General features: G+C 43.9%; 2 protein-coding genes across 7 annotated transcripts in view; one reads left to right on the top strand and one right to left on the bottom strand.

Annotated features, from left to right (window-relative positions):
- Nucleotides 1-18,965, top strand: part of TPR (translocated promoter region, nuclear basket protein) — a 35,552-nt gene extending 16,587 nt beyond the window's left edge. The window contains exons 25-51 of one of the 6 annotated variants that reach the window (XM_042033947.1): nt 26-229; nt 319-503; nt 690-837; nt 1,208-1,345; nt 1,947-2,078; nt 2,337-2,467; nt 2,819-3,029; nt 3,182-3,328; nt 4,353-4,551; nt 5,198-5,403; nt 6,851-6,912; nt 7,735-7,943; nt 8,246-8,518; nt 9,309-9,451; nt 10,288-10,371; nt 10,701-10,898; nt 11,239-11,370; nt 11,898-11,988; nt 12,442-12,626; nt 13,538-13,606; nt 14,191-14,300; nt 14,946-15,052; nt 15,727-15,822; nt 15,967-16,123; nt 16,736-16,854; nt 17,750-17,848; nt 18,746-18,965. In XM_042033947.1, the coding sequence (XP_041889881.1) occupies nt 26-229; nt 319-503; nt 690-837; nt 1,208-1,345; nt 1,947-2,078; nt 2,337-2,467; nt 2,819-3,029; nt 3,182-3,328; nt 4,353-4,551; nt 5,198-5,403; nt 6,851-6,912; nt 7,735-7,943; nt 8,246-8,518; nt 9,309-9,451; nt 10,288-10,371; nt 10,701-10,898; nt 11,239-11,370; nt 11,898-11,988; nt 12,442-12,626; nt 13,538-13,606; nt 14,191-14,300; nt 14,946-15,052; nt 15,727-15,822; nt 15,967-16,123; nt 16,736-16,854; nt 17,750-17,848; nt 18,746-18,801 (3,891 nt within the window). In that variant the 3' untranslated portion in view covers nt 18,802-18,965. Of the gene's footprint in view, nt 1-25; nt 230-318; nt 504-689; nt 838-1,207; nt 1,346-1,946; nt 2,079-2,336; nt 2,468-2,818; nt 3,030-3,181; nt 3,329-4,352; nt 4,552-5,197; nt 5,404-6,850; nt 6,913-7,734; nt 7,944-8,245; nt 8,519-9,302; nt 9,452-10,287; nt 10,372-10,700; nt 10,899-11,238; nt 11,371-11,897; nt 11,989-12,441; nt 12,627-13,537; nt 13,607-14,190; nt 14,301-14,945; nt 15,053-15,726; nt 15,823-15,966; nt 16,124-16,735; nt 16,855-17,749; nt 17,849-18,745 lie in introns of all 6 variants that reach the window. The other 5 variants (XM_042033950.1, XM_042033946.1, XM_042033949.1 and 2 more) reach the window with 5 other exon arrangements.
- PRG4 (proteoglycan 4) overlaps nt 18,910-22,373 on the bottom strand; it is a 17,766-nt gene continuing 14,302 nt past the window's right edge. The window contains 5 exon segments of the mRNA XM_042033958.1: nt 18,910-19,101; nt 20,033-20,158; nt 20,339-20,518; nt 21,066-21,222; nt 21,882-22,021. Of these exon segments, the coding sequence (XP_041889892.1) occupies nt 18,998-19,101; nt 20,033-20,158; nt 20,339-20,518; nt 21,066-21,222; nt 21,882-22,021 (707 nt within the window). The 3' untranslated portion in view covers nt 18,910-18,997.

Raw genomic sequence — 22,373 nt, 5'->3', positions numbered from 1 at the left:
GTTTATTTATTCTGGTTTTGTGCAGGCAATGATGGCTTCTGAAGCTCAGAACAAATATGAGCGGGAATTGATGCTTCATGCTGCTGATGTGGAGGCACTACAGGCCATCAAAGAACAAGTCGCCAAGAACGCAGCGGTGAGGCAGCAGCTGGAGGAGGCCGCTCGGAAAGTGGAGTCTGAGCTCTTGGAATCCAAAGCCTCCTGGGAAGAGAGAGAGAGAATGATCAAGGTGTGATGAGCTTTGCTGTGTCAGTGGGTTTTTTCAGTTAATAGAAATTCAGCCACAGAAATCACAGTCCATGAATGATTTTGTTGTAGGATGAGGCTTCAAAACTTGCATCCCGCTGTGAGGATCTGGAAAAACAAAATCGATTATTACATGAGCAGCTGGAGAGCATGAGCAATAAGATGGTGACTTCCATGAAAGAAGCCATCCCAACTGCAGCAAATGTTTCTCTTAGTGAGGAAGGCAAATCCCAGGAACAAATCTTGGAGATTCTTAGGTAACCTTAGCTCTGGGTTCCTTCTCCTGGGGGTTATAAATTAGATTTGAGCTTAAATAGTTCTGTATTACTTCATACTTGAAGGATAATATTAAAAATTCAAGTGCTTTTTTGCTAGGTAGGAGGTGGTTGCACTACATGAGAACATTTTCCTGGTGTGATGTGGTGTTGAACTCCTCCCTGCAGGTTTATCCGTCGGGAGAAGGAGATTGCTGAGACGAGGTTCGAGGTGGCGCAGGTGGAGAGCCTGCGGTACCGCCAGAGAGTGGAGCACCTGGAGAGGGAGCTCCAGGAGCTGCAGGACAGCCTCAATGCTGAGAGGGAGAAGGTGCAGGTATGGCTGGGGGTTAGTGCTTGTGATTTCAATGAGTACAGGGCTGTTCGGGGGCTGCCTGTGCCCAGAAATGAATTTTTAAAAGAATTTGGGGGTTTTTAGACTGGGATTCCTTATAACAAAATGGAGTGTCTTGTTCTGAGTCTTGTGAGAAAGCGTGGCAATTCCAGAATCTCATAATTAGGGAAAAGATCGTTTATCTTTTCTCCCCCCCCATCTCCTGCTTCTTAAGTCGTATTTACTTGTTTTGAATGTACATGTGAGATAACAAATGCCGTGATAGCTTCCCAAGGTGGCGTTATACCAGATCCAGGTGGAGTAGATGTGCACGTGCAAGCAAAACAAATGACTGAGTTGAATCTTTCCACAGGTAACAGCAAAAACTATTGCACAGCATGAAGAATTGATGAAGAAAACTGAGACCATGAACATACTCATAGAAACCAACAAGATGTTAAGGGAGGAGAAGGAGAGGCTGGAGCAAGAGCTACAGCAGATACAAGCAAAGGTTAGTACTGAGCTTCACATAAACCTGTCAGATATTCAGTGTATGAGTTAAATGTCTGGATATACCATTGCTAGTTATGGTAAATACATGATTTAGATTTTAATTATTCCTTGAAGTCATACACTAGTGAGGAAACTTTCTAGTTTGAATTTTAAAAGACATTGGAAAGTTTGAAGTTCAGTTCCATTTATGTGAACCTGAAAGTCAGTGTTTATCCGTGGCTAGAGGTATAGCAGGAACAAGGATATTATCAGCAATTAAACTAAAAATGGCACAAGAATACATACAAAACAGACCACAGCTTTATTAAGGGTTTAAAAGGGAGATGGTGCTTATTTTAATGGAATCCAGTGCCTTGGATTTTAACATTAATAATCTCTCCTGTACCAAAGTGAGAGTGAGCATCTAAGATTGGGAAGTTGTACCAATATTTTTTTTCTCTGTAAGATCATCCCCTGCTGTTGTCCTTGTCCTTTTCTCTTCCTCTAGCTGACCACTGGAAGGCCGAGAGTTGGGAAATAAGCTCTGTCATGACTTTTTCCTGAGGGATTCCTTCCGTTTCCTGAGATGCAGAGTGTAAGCCCTTTCTTTGCTTTCCCAGGTACGCAAGCTCGAGGCAGACATCCTGCCCCTGCAAGAGTCGAATGCTGAGCTCAGTGAGAAGAGTGGGATGCTGCAGGCAGAGAAAAAGCTCTTGGAAGAGGATGTTAAACGCTGGAAAGCCCGGACTCAGGTGGGGCAATGCCTCCTTTCAAAGAACATTGTGTGGGAAAAAGGCCCCACCAGTCAAACAACTAAAAAAAAGTGCTACATTTCCTTATGCAGAATAAAAAACTAAGAAATACGTTTGAATGTTAAAGCTTTGTTCATGCAGCTTCAAAGTTGGCTATTCCATATCAAAATGCAAAAGCAGTGGCTCTAATTCAAAGAGATTTTCTGGCTATAACTGTGTAATCATTTTACAAAAATGCCCATTTTCTCCCTCTTTCAGCACTTACTGAGCCAGCAGAAGGACACCGATCTTGAAGAGTATCGAAAGCTGCTCTCCGAGAAGGAGGCAAATGCCAAGCGTGTCCAACAGATGAGTGAAGAAACAGGCAGGCTTAAAGCAGAAGTTGCCAGGTGTGGTATTAGTCAATTTGTAAAAGGTTTTGTGCAAAGCAAAAGATTCTAATTATAGCTGTATGTGGAAGTGTAATTTCTTGTCTCCATGTAACTGTGAAACCTTTGGTATTCTTTCAGTGGCTTGATAACAAGCAGGTAAGGTGAAATGAGAGATGTTTTGCAAGCTATTAGCTGCAATCATTCCAAAGTAATATATTGTAGAATGATTTCTGTTCTGTATTGCAAAATCCTAGAAAACATAATCCACTACAGATAATGCCTGTGATGTTGCATAAATAAGTGATATTGAAATGTAGATATGTTTTCAAGCATCTTGTTTGCATCTCCCTCTGATTTCTTGTCATTTAGAACTAATGCATCCTTGACTACAAGCCAGAATCTTGTTCAGAGCCTGAAGGATGAAGTAACTAAAATAAGAACAGAAAAGGACACTTTGCAGAAAGAACTGGATGCTAAAGTGGCCGACATACAGGAGAAAGTGAAAACTATAACACAGGTCAAGAAAATTGGTCGCAGGTACAAGACTCAGTATGAGGAGCTGAAAGCACAGCATGATAAGGTAGATAGAACTGAAATGGAGCATTCCTTAGAGTTCCGGGGTTTGCCCAGAACTTCTAAACTGGTCACTTGGCACACAAAAGCATCTTGCGAAAGTAATGACATTGTGATTAGATAGTCCCCTTCAGCCTGGTACCCCTTGATGCCTTTCAGATGGTTGCTGAAGCATCAACTCAGCCTTTGGCAGAACAACAAGAAGACCAAGTTTCTGCCCAGGAAGTACAAGAGCTAAAAGACACTCTCAGTCAAGCTGAAGTGAAGACAAAGAATTTGGAGACTCAGGTTGAAAGCTTACAGAAGGTAAGAACAGCGAGTAATTTTGGAGTACTGTTCTCCACTGCAGCCCTAAGTGTGTAACAGTGAATGACACTGACCGTGCCTTAATTACACCTCCCCTGATGGGGGAGAATTTTAGAGTCTTTGCCAGGAGTCCGAGAGATGAACGGGACTTTCAGCCTTCTCTGCTTTCAGATAGTTGTTTATTAAGTCTTATCAGAGAAACAGAGAGCCACTTAACGTGACCCAGACATAGCACAGAGCAGAGAATGCAGGAGAATGCCAAATTATCAAGATTACACAGCCTTTTTAAAGGTAAATCAACCAATGGTCACTAAAAGCATACATTATTTTTACTTTTCCACCAATGTATAATAATCATCTAGTCACGTAGACAGGAACTGTGGAATTCTTTATCCAATCATCCCAAACTACTTCTACTGCAGAATATGGAGCAGTAGAAGAAGACAGTCTGGAGAACAACAATCCTCCATTTTGATGTTTTTTTCTTTTATCTATTTACTATATTAACAAACCCAAATCCTCTCAATTTTTCACCCTGTGACAATCTTACCTAGTATTCTATAACCTAGTTCACACCAGTGTAGATTCTAATTCTTCCCAGAGGGTAGGCAATTTTCTCCAAGGATAAAGGTCAAAACCAGTGTTGTCCAGGGGGGTAGAACCCTTCAAAACAGGCAGAGAAATATTCTCTGCATTCTGGGTTCCTACAAGTGAAGAATGGGAGGGTGTTTTAATGCATGTCACAGAAATATGGGAAGTGGCCTCTACGTTCTTGGGAAAGAGGGATCTTAAGCCTGCTTTAAATCCTGTGTCTAGTGTGTCTCACATTATTTCCTGGAATAAGTGGGAAGAGAATGCTGTTCTTCAGCTCTTGCGTTCAGAGAGGACTGAACTCCTGTTGTTGATAAGAAGCCTTTTAACCCTAATCCAGTGGCCAGCTAATACCAGCTCCTTGGAACTTGGGCTCTGTATTTGCCAGAGTTGTTGGTTGTGGCCAACAATTGCAATCTTTCTCTCTCCCTAGACAGTAACAGAAAAGGAAACTGAAGTTAGAAATCTCCAGGAGCAGATAATGCAGCTACAGGCAGAACTGGCCCGTTTCCATCAAGATCTACAAGAGAAGACTACTCAAGAAGAGCAGCTCAGGCAACAGATCACCGAGAAGGAGGAGAAAACTAGGAAGACCTTGCTTGCAGCCAAGCAGAAAATTGCACAGTTAGCTGGTATTATAATTGTTTTTTCTGTCCTTAGAGATTTTTGATTATTTCTATGGAAAAACCTTTAGACAGGATGCTTGCGAAATATGGCCTGCTTCATATTTTACTGAAAAGTGTTTTCTAGGCTAGATGCTGCAGGAATTGTTCTAAAGTTTGAAATTGAATTCCTCCAGGGATGCTAGAGGTACATAACTAGCTGTGTACACTGGACATAGAAAAAGTTTTGCTTACTTTTGGCCAGCCAACATGATAACCCCCATTTTTGATCCTTCTGTTGATTAGAGCAGATTGGCCCTAGTAACAGCTTGGGTAATTCTCCCCTTCCCTAAATGTACAGGTGCAAAACACATTGTCTCCTCTGTTTTTAAATGTCACTGAGAGGAATGATGGTGTGAGAGCTTGCAGAAAACATCCTGTTCTTTTGGGACTACTTGTTTAAGTTTTTTATTTATCTATATTTATTATATATTTTTCTACCTTTGGTTTCTTTTTTTTTAATTGCAATTAAATAGAAAAATGGCATAATTGCCTCCCAGATTTCCTCTTGTAGCTTAACATTTTTAGGATTTCAGAACACTTCAGTGACCTGGTAAAACACCCAGGCATTCAGTGTGCAGATTCAGCGAGGCTGAACCCTTTCCTGTTCCACCAGGTACTAAGGAACAGCTCACAAAGGAAAATGAGGAGTGGAAGCAGAAGAGCAGCTCCTTGGAGGAGCAGAAGACGGAGCTGGAGGTGCGGATGAGCGCCCTGAAGTCCCAGTATGAGGGGCGGATCTGCCGCCTGGAGAGGGAGCTCCGGGAGCAGCAGGAGCGGCACCACGAGCAGCGGGACGAGCCCCCGGAGTCCACAAACAAGGTACAAAAAGTCCTGACAGGCAGCCCTGGGACAGCAGCCAGGCCACCAGTGCCTAGCCTGGACTCAGGTGCCACCGTGCCCTGCTCTTGGAAATACACAGGCTGGTGTCTCGGTTTTGAAAGACAGGTGTCTGCTAAGGAAGGCAGAGGCCCCCCTTGAAGTGGCAGATATAACCCCTTTTTCCCTCCAAGTTATTATATTTTGAAATCAAGGGCCTTTAGGCAAAGATGTGGGAAATAGGAATAACAGTTCTTTACTCTCTTTGTTTGACAACAACAAAACAACAACTATGGCAGTAACAGCAATCACAAACCCAGTGCCAGCCCTCTCGGCTGTCAGGCCCTTTCCCCTCGGGTGCAGTTCCGCTCGCAGCCGGCAGGGGCGCTGGCGGCTCCCGGTGAGCAGGGCAGGTGCGATGGTTCCCCCGCGGCTGCAGGGGGCGCTCCGGAGCGAGCTCGGGAAACACGCGGCACCGGTGCCCTGGGATCCCGGGAAGGGATGGAACAAAGGCTTCACAAACCCCTGGGCAGCCGATCCCGGGCTCTCAGGAACGGCAGGCTGGAACGGCAGGCTGGAACGGCAGGCTAGAGCGGCAGGCTAGAACGGCAGGCTAGAACGGCAGGGACGAAGGCCAATCCCGGGTGGCAGACGAGATGTATCCAGATGGGAAAAACCCACGGAGCCCCAGGCAGGCAGGGCGAGCAGGGCTACAGCGTAGCGAAAGCTCGAAGCAGCAGCGGGGCAGGGCAGCCACAGCTCGGCCTCCAGCAGGGCAGGGAAAGCGGCTTTTGGGGTCCCAGCGTTGTTTCCAGCAGGAAGAAAGAACGGCCAAAAAGAAAGAAGCAGCAGCTCCTTTCTCTGCAGCTTCTCTCTCCGGACGCTCAGAGCGAACTGACCCCACACCCAGGTGTAGACAAAGGAGTAGCCAGGCCCGCCCCACCCCCCTTTTTGTCTTTCTTAAGTACAGCTATTTGTCCCCTAGCAACATGCATATGGGAGAAAATTCCTTTAACAGGAAAAAACTAAGACTAAACTAAAACCCCGACAGCTGGTTTCAGGAAGGGTTCAGAACTTAATTTAAATTCCCTGCCCTAATCAGAATTCCCAGTGCCAACAAGCAGGCAGTTCTGTCATTCGCTGTGAATCAGCCAAGGAGCTGTTCACACTCTGCCCTCTATCTTTTGTGTTTTACCGATGCATTCAGTGTAACAGGTTCATGTCTCAAAGCTTCAGAAAATACCTGAGCAATTACAAAATTGTATTCCAGCCTTGGTATGGCTAGTATGATTTGGTTTGGGGAATTTGCCATAATTATGGAGTCTGCTCAGGTAAATGCCCAGCAAGCATTTCTCTCACAGACTTGTTAGCAAAGTGCTGAAGTGTTTTCCTTGTTGCCTGCTCTGTTTCATGTGTACATGACATGATCTTTCTGTTCCTTACCTAATAGGTCTCGGAACAGCAGAGGCAAATCTCACTCAAGTCTACTCCAGCTTCAGGTGAAAGAGGAATGTGAGTTCAAGGGCTTTGCAGAGTTTCTGTGGTTGATATTTCTTGGGTTTATCACAACTGGGAAGATACTGATTGACATAATACATTCCTCCTCAGCTACGTGTAATCAATAGAGCTTTTAAGCTGTAAACTGCCGTATTAACCACCAGGAACATGGTATCTGGGAAACATGGAAGATTTTTTTAAATGTTTTCAGACTTCAAGATTTTTGAAGTCGTTTGTTAACTTTGATAATATAATTTTGATTGTTAACTAGCCTTTTTGGTTTTGGGAAGGATCTTCCTTGTGCAAGAATGAGAAATGGACTGAACAGATAACTCTAATGACAGATAAAATAGTCAAACGCCTAAGCTTTGAAATGGGAAATGTTGCTGTGAGTTGGGATAACAAACTCCCTCTCAGCTGTTAAAACTGCATCCTTTAGACAGCAAGGCTTTCAAAAATGTCTCCACAAATTTGGCTGCCCCTTGTCTCAGCCAAGAGATGCTGTTGCTCTGTATTGAGTGAATCAGTTTTGATGTAAGGTGTGTTACTCACTGTAATAAAAGTCCCAGCACAGCCAACAGTACGAACATTTTGATCTAGATTCCTACTTGATTACCTTGGAAGAAATCTGTCAGTCCTCCAAGATGGATAAAATGGTATTGATGGTGTAGTATGTCTCTCTTCTTTCAGCTATAAAAAGTTTGGAAGACAATTCCTTATGCTGTTGTCAGGCTTTTAAATGTAAAAGCTTTAAAAAAGAGTTTCTGGCTATGAGAATATATTTGTTATTTTTAAAATCTGCTTTCTGTACCATGATGAAACCAATCTGTTTTTCAGTGCCAGCACTTCAGATCCCCCAACAGCAAACATTAAACCAACTCCTGTTGTGTCAACTCCCAGTAAAGTGACTGCTGCTGCCATAGCTGGGAATAAGTCTACTCCAAGGGCCAGCATCCGTCCAATGGTGACTCCTGCCACAGTCACCAATCCCACCACTACCCCCACAGCCACAGTTATGCCAACAACACAGGTGGAGACTCAGGAAGGTGAGCTTTTGATTGTAGTACAAGGATCCTCGGTACTTAAAAGTGCTACCTTTGCCTTGAAATGGTGGTGGTAGTCAGTTTGGAAGGGCCTCCCGGTGTCATTGTCCCTGCATGTCTTGGAGTGTTGCGCTTGCATGACCGTTCTACTTGCAGCAAAGTTGGTGGTTCCTCAGCTGGAGATGTGCATAACATTAATTCATCTGCAAAGCACTGCTTGTGCTTGTTGAGGGCAGCGTGAGAGGGAGAATGTGAGCCGTGCTGGATGAGTGAAGACCCTGACTGTGCTGCTGTTTGCCTTCCAGCCATGCAATCGGAGGGACCCGTGGAGCACGTCCCAGTGTTCGGGAGCGCCAGCGGCTCCGTGCGCTCCACCAGCCCCAACGTGCAGACTTCCCTGGCCCAGCCCATCCTGACTGTGCAGCAGCAGACACAGGCCACTGCATTTGTGCAGCCCACCCAGCAAAGCCACGCTCAGATGGAGCCTGCAGCTCAGGAGCCAGCCGCTGCCATCCTGGAGGTGGTGCAGAGCTCCCAGATAGAGAGGCCCTCCACCTCCACAGCCGTGTTTGGCACAGGTTGGTGTCATTTGGTAGGCCTGCTTTGCTCAACAGTTCCCTGTAAGTAGCTCCAGTTAGACCCTTGGCAAACCAGGCCTCACTTCAGTGCGTGCCTTTTCTCCCTCCCTTAGTTTACTGCACGTTTTAAGAACTTTGGAAGTTAGGCTTCCTTCCTGAACTGTCAGAAATGGGGCCTCTGAAATGCTGTTGGCACTGCATTCCTTAAGGTAGAAAGAAAATGAAACTTGGTGTTTGTCTTATTCAGAGCAGCTTTAGAGTTTAGTACATTAAACCTTGCTGGCTCTGTTTCCATGGCACTGTGAGCAAGGTTCATTTTAGGAGCCATGAGTAAGCTACTTAAGCTTGAATTTAAAACAGAGGAGGTACTCTAAAGCTACTCGCTGTATTTCACTGTTGCACATCTGTTTGTCCTACGCAGTGTAAATAGAATATTTGTTCCCCAAAAGAACCATTTCTGCAAACTGTTGGGGTTTTCTGTTTGCATCTGAAACTCTGTTAAATTTTTAGGTGTACTTGTCCAAAGCAAAGATGTTGGAAGAAATAGTTGAGTTGTACCCTGAGGCTTATAGTTAGGGTCAGTTAAGTTGTGAAGGAAGGCCTGAGAGCTTAAGACTTGTAACTAAAGGGGTTGATGTTTTCATGGCCTAGGAAACAGCTCACTGTGATTTTGATTGTTGTCATTCAGTGCAGAAATAGAGGTGATCTTCAGAGGAAAATACCAAAGCTTTTGATTTCTGGTTTGTACATATGTTGTTCTGAAAATAACTGAGAGGCTTTGAAGTTTCAGCTACCCCCAGTTCCTCGCTGTCTAAACGCTCCCGAGAGGAAGAGGAGGACAACACCGTGGAGAACTCGGACCAGATCTCTGAGGAAACAGTGGATGCACTTCCTTCAAAGAAACTGAGAATCATGCAGAGAGTTGGACCTGAGGTTTGCACAAACATGAAGTTCTACTACTTCATCTATCCCTTTGTAGGATTTTAATGGGAAGAGCAAATGTGTTACTTCAGAGCAAATCAGTGAATTCTTAATTGACTTTCTAATCTCTTGGGGAGGAAACAGTTATATTTGGATATCTAAAAAGGCAGAGGTTAAACCAGTTAGAATGAATGACGTAAATCTCAACCTGTAGGATGGAAGAGAGAGGGCCATATCCTAGGATTGAGGAGGAAGAAGTTCAAACTTCTTTCAGTGTGGTTTGGAAGATGTTTATCCACAGTAATTCTGGACAAACAGTGTATTTGAGGAGATGGGAAGCAAAGATGAGTTGCTAGAAAAGCCTACAGAAGATGCATGTGAATGCTGGTGTGAGGGATTTGGGATGTGCTGTGAAAAAGGGATGAAATTGAGACAGAACCTCACAGGAGGCCACTCATGAACAGTGTTGAGGAAGCCAAAGATGTTTTATTAACTCTGTGCCAGAGGGATGTTCATAACAGGAAAAGGGCAAGATTGTGTAAGAACATTATCACTTAAGAATCTGGGAGGCTGGAGTTAGAATGGGAAACTTTGATGATTCATTTCTTGTCCTGAAAAAATTGCGGGATGCTGAGATCCAGTGGACTGGGGAAGTTGTATTTCTCCAGGGCAGGGAAGTGAGGTTCTTGATAAAAGCATTGCTAAGGAAGGGGGAGAAAATGCTGCCCATAATCTTTGTGGGAAAAGATAATTTTTTTTTTTTTTTTTTTATAACAAGTAAAATAAAATCTCAAACATGTTTAGGGCTAATGATGTGTTTTAAATGAGAAAAATATTTGTTCTTCCAGGAGGAAGTGACAGCAGAAGAGAGCACTGATGGAGAGGTGGAGGCACAAACATACAATCAAGACTCACAAGACTCCATTGGAGAAGTAAGCGTATTTGAAAAGCCCAAATCTTCAGCAGAAATAGCCATCTGCCCCCCAAACTCTCAGTATATTTGGAAGTGAAATCGCAAATGGAATCCTGCAAGTTTAAGTGGTCTCCTCCATGGAAACCACTTAAAATGTTTTAAAGTTTAGACTTGCACTGTTCAGTCACTAAGTCACCTATCACATTCTTTCTTGTCCTTTCCTCTGGTCAGTTTTTGAGGAACAGCAATAACTGTTTGTCCTCTGAGCATCAGAGTTGGGTTCTCTTGCTGTTGTACATGGTGCATTTAATTTTGTTTGTTCTGGTGATTGCCTTTGGTCTTTGGCAGGGTGTGACCCAGGGAGAGTACACTGCCATGGAGGACAGCGAGGAGACTTCCCAGTCTATCCCAATAGATCTTGGATCCCTTCAGTCAGACCAACAAAACACCACTTCATCTCAGGATGGCCAGTCCAAGAGAGATGATGTCATTGTAATTGATAGTGACGATGAAGATGATGATGAAGAAAACGAAGGGGAGCAGGAAGTATGTATATCATGGAATTCCTTTATGATTTTGCCTTTCATCAACTGTAAAACTCACCAGGCAGGACTAATTTAATCAAACTATTTCTGACTGTGTAAGTGGTCTGTATTTACGTTGCCTGAATCTGCAGTGTTTTAAAGCTACCTGCTAATTCACCTTTAATTTTTCTTTTACCTTCCTTTATCTGAACTCTCAGGCTTTTCCATCTTCTTTCCTACCCTTGTCCTGTTGAAGAAGGAGACAGGGAGTGTCTGGGTGGGTGTTGATATGTGCACCACATCCAGCCTATTCCACTCCCCTTTCTGCACTTCCCTAAGGCTCTTTTGTTGTCTCATCACAGGATTATGACGATGAGGAAGAGGAGGATGAGGATGATGATGAAGACACGGGGATGGGAGATGAAGGTGACGACAGCAATGAAGGAACTGGTAGTGCTGATGGCAATGATGGATATGAAGCAGACGATGCTGAGGTGAGATTTGTACCTTTCTTTTATAGCCTGTTAAATTTCTTGCAACAAATTGGTGCTGTAATGCACAGATGTGAATGCTCGAAAAAGAAAATCTTGGTGTGAATTCATCCCCAAAAGTGGAGACTGCTACTGGGTGATGGTAATTTCTTATAACTGGTGTTTTCACAAGAAAAATCAACTTGGAATTTTTAAGAGGGCTGAATGAAAATACAAAGCACAGCAGCCAGCAGCAAATACTGTGGTTGCAAAGCTGGTGACGCTTTTCAAGAGCTGGTTATTTCACTGTCTGTTGCTATTAAATGATGGTGGCTACATTGTTCAGGTTTGTGTATGCACAGGTACTCAAAACTTCTGAAATCTCATACAGTTGAGAATATGTTTACCTAATGCTATAGATATGTACAGAAATCTTTTAAGATTGTCATATATTTGACTTCGTTTACTTTCTGACTACTTTTGTACTGCTTTTATAGTCTCTTTACAACCTATAATTTGTTTAGTCATACCCTGTTTATGTGGGGTTTTAGGGTGCTGATGGTACAGATCCTGGAACAGAGACTGAGGAGAGCATGGGAGGAGCTGAAAGCAACCAAAGGGCAGCAGATTCCCAAAACAGTGGTATAGTTATTCCATGTTTTTTCACAGTCTGTGTATGTAGGGGGAGGGAAATGTAGAGGCTATTTTCCATGTGTAAAAATCTCCACTTAAAAGTAAAATTACGAGTGAAATACTAAAGGCCATTTCAACCTGCAATGTGGATTCTTTTGAAATGTTCTTTTCTGGATTTATTCTAAATTCCATTGAAAATCCTGCAAGCTGTGGTTGCTGTGGAAGCTGAATGGCTCCATGGATTAATCTGTCTCTAAATCAGCACCTTAATAGTTAATGCTTGGTTTCAGTGCTGCTGTTGTAGCTGACCGAAGTCCTCTTTAAGTGGTTTTAAATAACAATACTGGGCTGTCCCCAGGCTTGCAAGGGAAGAAAGGTGTTAATTCGTGGCAGAATTGGAAGATTTGCCTTCATGTTTTCAACGTGGTTCCTAAGGTTTCCCCCTGTGTATTTGTGTTGTAGGAGAAGGTAGCACAAGTGCTGCAGAGTCCACGTTTCCCCACGAGAGCCCGAGGGAGCAGCAGCCGTCATCGGCATCCGAGCGCCAGGGCCCGCGGCCCCCGCAGTCCCCAAGGAGGCCACCGCACCCTCTGCCCCCACGGCTCACCATCCACGCCCCTCCCCAGGAGCTGGGGCCCCCAGTGCAGGTACAAACCAGCTCCAACACCTCAGAAGACTTTGAAAAAAATTACTGTATGGTTTCTTATAAATAAAATCCATTGGGGAAAAAAGTTGCCAGCTGTTCAGCATCCTAGAAATGGTAGCTGAGCAAAGTGACTTAATGTCTGGACAGGGACATATAAATCCATCCCAAGTGCCTTACTGCTTCTTATCTTGGAATTCTTACTATATTATACCAGTGCTATGTCAGTCAGGGGCTGATGATATTTTCACTAAAAAAGCTTTTCTTGACCAGGTTGTAGCTCACATTGGAAGGTTTTTATGAGTCTCTTCCCCAATGTAGATGGGGCAAAGGAATGCTGCCATTTATTTTCCAAGTTAAACCTTTCACAGTCAGTGCCTGACCCATGATTATGCTTTGTTGAAGACCTGTAAATTTTGTAAATTTTTTGTAAATTTTGTAAATTAAAAACAGGAATTCTTCAAACATATCCTGACTGAAACGATCCTTTACCATTAACTTGGGCTGAGACTTGGGATCACAATATTTCTGTGTGCAAGTTTTCTGTATTTGGTAGAGACTTGAGTAGAATGTTACTGTCACTTGCCCAGAATATACACATTGTACCCCAGAGGGTGGTGGGGCACTGAACAGGCTCCCCAGGGAGCCTGCTCATGGCCCCAAGACTGCCAGAGCTCCAGGAGTGTTTGGACAGCGCTCTCAGGCTCTTCCTGGATTTCTTGGGGCTGTCCTGCATGCAGGGGTTGTTCTTGATGATCCTTGTGGGTCCCTTCCAACGCAGGATATTCTGTGATTTCATGATGATTGCTGTATTTGCTCAATTAGCTGCTGCCCTTGGCTCTGACTGAATGCTTGTATGTTGTTAGAATTATGGGACCACATTTACACTACTTCCCTCTTTTCTTTCCCATAAAGAGAATCCAGATGACTCGAAGACAGTCGGTGGGGCGAGGACTTCAGCTGACCCCTGGGATAGGTGGAATGGTGAGTGTATCAAAATCTACTACTAAAGACCTGCTTTGAGGGAACATTCCTAATTCTTGGGGTTTATTTTGGTTGTTAAAGAAGCCTGGCTGCTGATTTCAGGGGGGGATGGTTTCTGTAGTCTTGCAGAAAATATCCTACTCCTGTTAATTCCTGTGTTAATGGAAGGCAAGGACTAGAAAACTCCCAGGAAGTAAAAGACTTCAAAAGAGGCTCAATTGGTTTTGTCTAAGGTGGTTTTACTTGTTTTTAGAGTCAGTCACAGTGGCTATGTTGCTGGAAAAAGTCATGCTGGGTTCAGGCTCATCCTAAAGGAACAAGGCTAGTTTATGCTGTCCCATCAGCTAATTTTGAACCCTTTATTCAGCTGTATTTGGCAGAACAAATGCAGGTTCAGTGAGAGAAAAGAGACTGACTGACTAAAGTACCTTTTGTGAGATCAAAGGCATCAGCTTTTCATGTCGGAAATTAAACAAGAATTTTGTTAGAGCTAAATCTGTCTTTGTTTTGCTGGACTGTGTGGAAAAATCAACCTGTATCTCAGCTGGTAAAAACTGGAAATACATTGTAGGCTCTCATATCAGTCTCTTTTTTTCCAGCAGCAGCACTTCTTTGATGATGAGGACAGAACAGTTCCAAGCACACCAACTCTTGTAGTTCCACATCGTACAGATGGATTTGCAGAAGCCATTCAGTAAGTAGTGTGAAAAGAAAAAGGAAAAAAAAAAGGCTTTTCTCTATTCTTTATTTGTTTTCTTTCTGTTTTCCAGTGGAATGAAAATAAATTTACATTAAATGAACTTGTGATTGGAGTAACATGCTAGGTAGTAGGATGGATAGCTGCATGTGCAGATAAGTAATTATTGTTTGAATTGTGTGTCATATAACTGATCAGCAAATTAGGAAGTGAATAATCTCCAGTGTATTGTAACTTGGTGATCTAAGAAGACATTAAACAAACAAAAAAATGTTATATCTGATTTCCTTCCTCATTCTTCCTCTCTCCCCATTAATACTGCCAATAAAAGTAGGAAAAGTTAGTTCCATTTTTGCTTTGGGATGTTCTGGACATGTCCAGCAATCCACTTAAAATTCTGAGAGTTCATAGAACGGATAAGTAAAGAATATTCTCATCAGGACTGTTCTACTGATTTTGAATGCATTCCCAATAATTTGAGAAGCTAATTGCTGTTTATTCAGCAGTAGCTCAGCTGATTTTTATGGTCAGTATTAGTTCATTTTGTCTCATGCATGATTTGTTCTCTTGGTCAGAAAGTTCTTCCCCCCTGCCCCCATCTTTGGGGAATTTGCAGAATTCCTTAAGTCTGTATTTTGCCAGTTCCCCCCAGGTAGCTGGAGTTCCTCGGTTCAGATTTGGGCCCCCTGAAGATATGCCACAAACCAGCTCCAGTCACTCTGATCTTGGGCAGCTGGCATCACAAGGAGGTAAAGTAGTTCTGGGCTCTCTTTTCCATGGGTCTTTGAGTGAAAAAGAGATAATTCAGTCAACAGAACACAATTCTGCTTCAGGAAATTGTTGAAGTGTGGAAACCTGCAACTCATAAATAATTGTCAGCAGAGAAAGAATAACAGAAAGTGAGAAGATGTTTTCTTCAAACTGCTACATTTCTAGTTGTGTTAGGATTTTGAAATTGAATGAAATATTGAAGGAATGGTTTTTAACTTCAATTTTACTGTTGGTTGTAGCTTCCCTGTAGTGAAACAATAGGGGAAAACAGCAAATGCAAAGAAATCTTTGGGCTATATCCTTACCTGCTCAGAGATGGCCAAGCTGTTGTGCTTGTTGTTGGTCTGAATCTGTCCCTTTCCCTGGCATCCCTGTTGGCATGGAACACAGGCTGTTCTCTGGAGACAGCTCACAGCAAAATAATGGCATAAGGCAAGGATGAAAGTTAAAAAACAAGCAGTAATATTTTCATCAAGGTTTTACCTTCCAATAAATTACGACCAGCTCTGACAGTAAGTCAAAACAAAATAACAAAAATCTGCTTAAATACAAGTGGCTGGATTTCATCAAGTGTTCAGAGGGAAGACATCAGTTAATCCTTTTTTTTTAGCTGCTTATTTGGATAGATTGTCACTGGAACTTTGTGTTGCAGGTTTAGGGATGTATGAAACCCCACTGTTCCTTGCCCACGAGGAGGAATCGGGGGGTCGTAGTGTCCCCACAACACCATTACAAGTAGCAGCACCAGGTAAGAGGCAGGGGTTTGCAGAGCAAAGCAGGGAATAATTCCCCATGATTATGCCTCAGGAGCACAGGGCAGCCTGTCCCCGAGCTGCCTGTCCCGGGCAGGGGCTCTGTGGGCAGGGGCTGAGGCTGCCTGTGCTCCCCGCAGTGACGGTGTTCACAGAGAGTGCCTCGGCCGACGCCTCGGAGCACGCGTCCCAGTCCGTGCCCATGGTCACCACCTCCACTGGCAGCCTGTCCACCACCACCGAGCCCGGCGCCGGCGACGATGCCGATGAGGTCTTCGCAGAGGCGGAGTCTGAAGGGTAAAGCACCACTATTTTGGTTTTGGTAGTGCTTCTGGCATGTTCATTGTCACTCAGGGGCAGCTCAGACAGCGTTTGGTAATGGTGTTTTCTGCTGATTTTCTCCTTGGGATTTAAGAAAGTTGATATAAAAGTCACAAAAAAAAAAAATTATATTTTTTAAGAATGCAGAGGAGTCTGCAGTAGTCAAATACGGATGGCAAGACATGGGTTGAAGGATCAGTTTGCAGAATAAAGACTAAGGTATTCCTGTGTAATACAGAAAATCACGCTTCATGCAAAGCACACATATATGGCTAAGTCACCCAGTCAAGACAGTGCATGTACAAAAGATGAAGCATCAGGGTGGAATAAGGAGTTCTTACTGAATTTTGTAGACAAATAATTTTGTCTTTTGCTTTACAAGTGCAACTTTTAATATTTATAATAATTGCTGTATGTTGAATTATGATGAAGTAAAGATCCAAAAGGGGATAGTTTATAATTTTATGCTGTATTTTACTTTTGATTTTCATTGAATCTCTGTGTTCCAAGACAGGGGTTTTTTTCCTGAGCTTTTTGAAACTATGTAAATACACTTCCATGCTTCTCCTCCCACTCCTTCCCTTCTAGCATTACTTCAGAAGCAGGTCTAGAAATCGATAGCCAGCAAGAAGAAGAATCTGTTCAAGCATCTGATGAGTCAGATCTTCCTTCAACTAGTCAGGATCCTCCTTCAAGTTCATCTGCAGGTACAGGATAATCAGCAAAAGCAGTTCATACCTTTTCATTAAGAGTGGGAATTCCTTTGTCCGGCATCATGGCTGGTAGCCAGGATATACAAAATAAGATAAAACTGTTAAAATCACAGACTCATAGAATGGTTTGGGATGGAAGGGACCTCAAAGCCCATCCAATCCCACCCCTGCCATGGGCAGGGACACCTTCCACTAGCCCAGGGTGCTCCAAGCCCTGCACGGCCTGGCTTTGGACACTTCCAGGGATCCAGGGGCAGCCACAGCTCTGGGCAACCTGTGCCAGGGCCTCCCCACTCTCTCAGGGAGCAATTCCTTCCCAATATCCCATCTAACCCTGCCCTCTGGCAGTGGGAAGCCATTCCCCCTTCTCCTGTCCTTACAGGCCATTGTCCCAAGTCCCTCTCCAGTTCTCCTGTAGGCCCTTTAGTTACTGGAAGGGGCTCTGAGGTCTCCCCAGATTCTCTTAGAGCAAGGTCGTATTTTGATGCTTATAAATCCTTTGGTACTTCAGCAAACCATTTTTCCTTGGACTACAGTAACAGGAGTAGGCCAAGTGAAATAACGCTTCAGGGAGCAAATGTTACTGATACTTTAGTGATTTATCCACTGGCATATTTGATGTCAGCTTTAAAAATATTTTTAATTAAATTGTGAAACAACAATAAGTTAATCTCTATTGAGTTATCAATTGACCCCCTTGTATAGATAGCAAAAGAAGTCCCAAACTTACTTGTTTTGAAGCTTTTATTTATATTGGAGGAGAGGTCAATGAAATAAGGAGGCACCTTCATCATTCTAAAGTAAAGAAAGCATAACACATACGAAAACATGGAAAGATGAAGAGTGAGAATCTGGCAGGCACAGCCACCCTTTCTGTCTCTCCCCACAGACACGAGCAGCACTCAGCCCAAGTCCCTTCGCCGTGTCCGGCTGCAGCCCCCGACGCTGAGGACAGGCGTGCGTGGCCGCCAGTTCAACAGGCAGAGGGGTAAGTGCTCCCGGCTGCTCCCAGCCAGCCTGCTGCAGACACGGCTCCAGCACCCCTCCTGTGGCCACCACCTCTGAAGCTGGCCTTGCTGGCAGATGTGGAGTGACACAGCAGCCCTGCCCTCGAGTTTGGCGTGTGAGCCTAAGAGCTCTAGTTTGGGTTTAGTGTGTTAGGTTGAGCAGGTTTCACACAGGAAAACTTCCTTCTGCAGTGGCACCTGGCTCTTACCAGTAGAGAGAAAGTAAAGGGCATTAGATCTTATACTTCAAAGTTTTAAAAGAAGGTTTTAAAAATCCTGTTAGGACAGCAGTTTATAAACTTCTGATTTTGGCATTAGAGCAATTTCCATTTGGTATATTAAAGGGTTCCAGTTATATCAATGTGTACTCATTGAAAAAAAGCTTTATTGGAAGTATTACAGTTTTTTTAGTGCAATAGAGTTAAACCATGACAAGAAATAGTTGTTTGCAACTTCTGTATTAAGAAAAAGCCTTAGATGGATTTTATTCTGTTTTGCATTATTTTAACATTGTAGATGACTCAATATTAGCATTGAAATATAGGTCAGCTGGTATTTTAAGGGGAAAAAAATAAGGAGGTGGGACTAGGATAGATTTTCTTCCATGTGTCACCATTTTTTTAATAACAAAAAGGCAGGGACTAACTGATTTCAGGTGTAGTAGGAATCCTCTGCTCATTGGTTTGGCTCAGGATCACAAGTCACCCCCAGCCTTTTGCATGACCCAGGTGACATGTACATGTGTCACCAGGCTTAGGGGAGAGAGAGGAGCTTGAACTGTGTCAGAAAGGAACCACTCCACTGCCCTGACAATTCCTTAGGGAAGGATGAAGTATCATATGTTTACACTGATGCACTTGTTTTCTTTCCCTACACAGGTGTAACTCATGCCATGGGAGGCAGAGGAGGCCTGAACAGAGGAAACATTAGTTAAATTAATTGTAAAGTACTTCCAGCTGTGTATACAAAGTGCCAGTTTGCCTGTGGTTGCTTAGTGTAATGAAGTCAGAGCTTGAAGCAGCATTTCATACTTAGAGCTGTGTGCACACATTTCAATGTCTTTTATTAATAAAATTAGAAAAAATGTTGACATTCAAATGGCATCTTTTTTTAAACTCCTCTGCTGTGCATCACTTGCTGGGACAGTTGTACCAGTCTTTGGATACAGTCTTTCCTGTGAGAGCAGTAACAGGTCGTGCCATTCTTTTGCCAATATCCAAACTGTAGTACCGATCTGAAAGGAAGAGAGGTCAGGATTAAATTCCAGAAACTACATTTAATACATGGGAAGAATCCAGAAATTCAAGCCTGCATTTTAATGTCATTTAGGCCTGAACAACAGATTTTCCATTCCGTATAGGGAGCTGAGAGGCTCCAATAGTAAGTTTCTGTCCTTAGCTTTATTTTTCACATGTCCTGGGTTGCATTAAGTTTTATAGCACTGCTAATAATTAAATCTGTCCCAGGAGCAATGTTCTTGTATTGCTAGAACACAAAAACAGTCTTAAGAATTTGGAAATCAAACAATCTAAATCCACAGCAATCTTGCACTCACTACAGAAGTGGGAAGTCCATGGTCTCTGAGTGTAAATGGGCCTGTGAGGCCGATTCCTCCAACATGAGGAATTGGATCTTACTGACAGGGACTTTAATATCCTGTATTTGGGTATGGCTTGTTCTTAGAGCTTTTTTTTTTCAGAAAAATCTGAGGAACGCTTATATGGGATCCTGGCTGGGGGAATGAGTCTACCTAATCTGGGATCATAAAAATAATTTTTTTTATCTAAGTCAAGTGGTTCATGTCCCTCCTTTTTGTGTTTTGTCAGAAACATAGTTCCATAGAAGCCAGTGAAAAACTATTGCTATGTAGTGATCCAAGGACTTCAGTCTATCATTAACATAATTCTTCACTTAAGTCACTTCACAAGGCTGAACTCCCTGGCAATCCATTCCCCAACTGGCTGCTTTGAACCTCCGTATTTTGGGGCTGCACATTGTCCTGTAACTACTGACTTTTAACAGAAACATCTCTTGATTATGGGCAACATTTTAATTCTCAGGACTTTTTAGTAGCGCTGAAAGTAGTACCACAAGTGATAACAGGAGCTTTTTTCTTCCCCACCCATGTCTTTTGAGATCCAGTGATGTGCTTTAGCTTTACTTACTGTAAGAGAAGGCGTAGTAATCGTAACCATCGGGCTTGCTCTGGTTGGGCACAGAGAGAGTTGAGTGGACAACTTTGGGGAGCCCTCTCCAGTACGCTGTCATTTGGATTTCCTTGCGCAGAATGCCTGCAAGCAAAAGGAACCCTCCGTGAGGAGCTGTGGCACTGCTGCAGCTGTCATGGGACTGTGTCACCTACAGCCATTAAAACCTTTAAAAGTACTGCATTTAAAGAAACCAAACAATGTTGTGTCAGAACCTACAGAGGTGAAAGCAGCTGTCTAGGAGAACCTTAGTGACCACATTACCAGAGGGGTGGGGGTGGATCCTGACAGTGCGGATGACAGTTGGCATGCGCACAGCGCGCTGGAAGCGCCGCCTGATGACAACTCTGGGGACAAAGGCTGGGTATCTGATGGTGACCTGCGCCCTTCTTTGACACTTCTTGGCTGGTTCTTGTCTGTACACATACTGCTGGATGTTCCCATCTAAAACACATGTTTGGTTAGTTAGCTTAAAGAAAATAAATCAATAACCCCCCCCCCCAAAAACACCCAACCACCAGCTTGATCAGGTATGAAAATGTCACTATATTCATATCACACACTGGAAATCAGTAACAAATAACATTCTTGTAAGATAAGGAAATTACTTTAAAATAGAAATCAGAAATAGAGAAGGAAATTTCCATACATAGTTACGAACCAGCAAGATTAAAGCCTTCCCTTCCCTAATTGAGACTGAAATAGCTTTACCACCAGATAAAACTTATTTCAATGTTTAGCCACTAGAGTGCTGGATTCCTGGATTCTCACCCATACAGACCTGGTTTAAAATGCACTGAAAGACTTCCAAGTACTAACACAAATTTTTTTAAGCTTCAGGCTATTTTTGAGCACCTGGAGCACTGACATCACTTATGTTTCTCAGTTTGAAAGAAATAGGTCTTTGGGTCAAGAGAAACAGTTTTAGTCCTGACCAAGGCAATTCAAGCACCTTTTGATGTTCCCTGAACTTCAGGAATACGAGACATACCTCTTTTGATAAAATAAACAGATTCTGGTCTGTTGTTGTATCTTGCCACAGGGAGGGTTGCTACTATTCTCCCACTTAACCCTGCAAATCCAGTTGCGAGAGGTTTGGGATAGCCTTTATCCATAACACCATTAGTGAAGCGCCAGTACAGGGGACCCTGAGCAGTTAAGGGAAAAAAAAAAAAGAGCTTTAGAGGAAGCTAACTCTTGGTTATTGAACTGCAACACAAACATGAAGAATAATCCATAAATAAACACTAGCACTTTGATAGCTACATTGAAAATCTGACTGGAATCACTCCTACGTCCATTTCAAATGGAATAAAACTACTACAACTTCATAAAATACCATCTTTGACAACCTTTGAGTTGGGCTAGAGTATCTTAGAAGCTAATTTTTAAGAGGGGTTACTGAACAAAGGGGTTTGCTTTCTGATCTCTTAAATTTGCATAGATATAACAAGCAGTTTGAATTCCAGGCTTGAATGATTTATTGGGGAATTACTATGTAACAGCTTTAATGAGGCATGGGCACTTCATTATAATTTTTATTGCAGGTTGGGAAGCATACTGGGAACAAGTTTAGGCAATTTTTTCCCTGATATCCAATCTAAGCCTCCCCTGGCACAGCTTGTGGCCGTTCCCTCTCCTCCTGTCCCTGTTCCCTGGGAGCAGAGCCCGACCCCCCCGGCTGCCCCCTCCTGTCAGGGAGTTGTGCAGAGCCAGAAAGTCCCCCCTGAGCCTCCTTTTCTCCAGGCTGAGCCTCCCCAGCTGCTCATCAGCCTCGCCCCATCCCGCCGGCCGGGACCGCTCCCACCTTGATGAAGAAGGTTTTCCCATCGCAGTTGCACCTGGAGAAGACGGAGTCGATGGGTGAGGGGATGCCCCAGCCGTCGCTGATCCGGCGGGGGTTGGTGGTCGGCGGGGCCCGGCCGTTCAGCAGCCAGTAATAGTGACCTGCGGGGAAAAGGCGTGAGGGGCGCCGGGGACAGCACGTCCTGCCCCGGGGATAGCGACGGGACAGCGCCGTCGTGCCTCGGGGACGCGGCTGAGCCGAGCCTGTGAGAGATCTGGCGGGGCGGGCTCTGGGCTCGGGAGAGTTTCGTGAGGGGTGAGGGCACCGAGGCGAGTGAGGGAGAAAAAAGGAGGAAGAGCGATGGGGCAGGTGAGGGAGAAGGAGGAGGTGAGGAGGGGAGCAAGGGTGGGTGAGAAAGAAGGAGAAAGTAAGAGAGGGGGGCAGAGCAGGTGAGGGAGGAGAAGGAGGCCAGGGCAGGTGAGGGTGAAGGACTGGGTCCGGGAAAGGTGAGGG

Source organism: Corvus kubaryi, unplaced genomic scaffold (genome assembly GCF_017639235.1).
Source record: "Corvus kubaryi isolate FWS band 111438036 unplaced genomic scaffold, C.kubaryi_AGA036_p1.0 37361, whole genome shotgun sequence".
NCBI lineage: Eukaryota > Metazoa > Chordata > Aves > Passeriformes > Corvidae > Corvus > Corvus kubaryi.
This window is presented reverse-complemented; position numbering and strand designations above follow the sequence as displayed.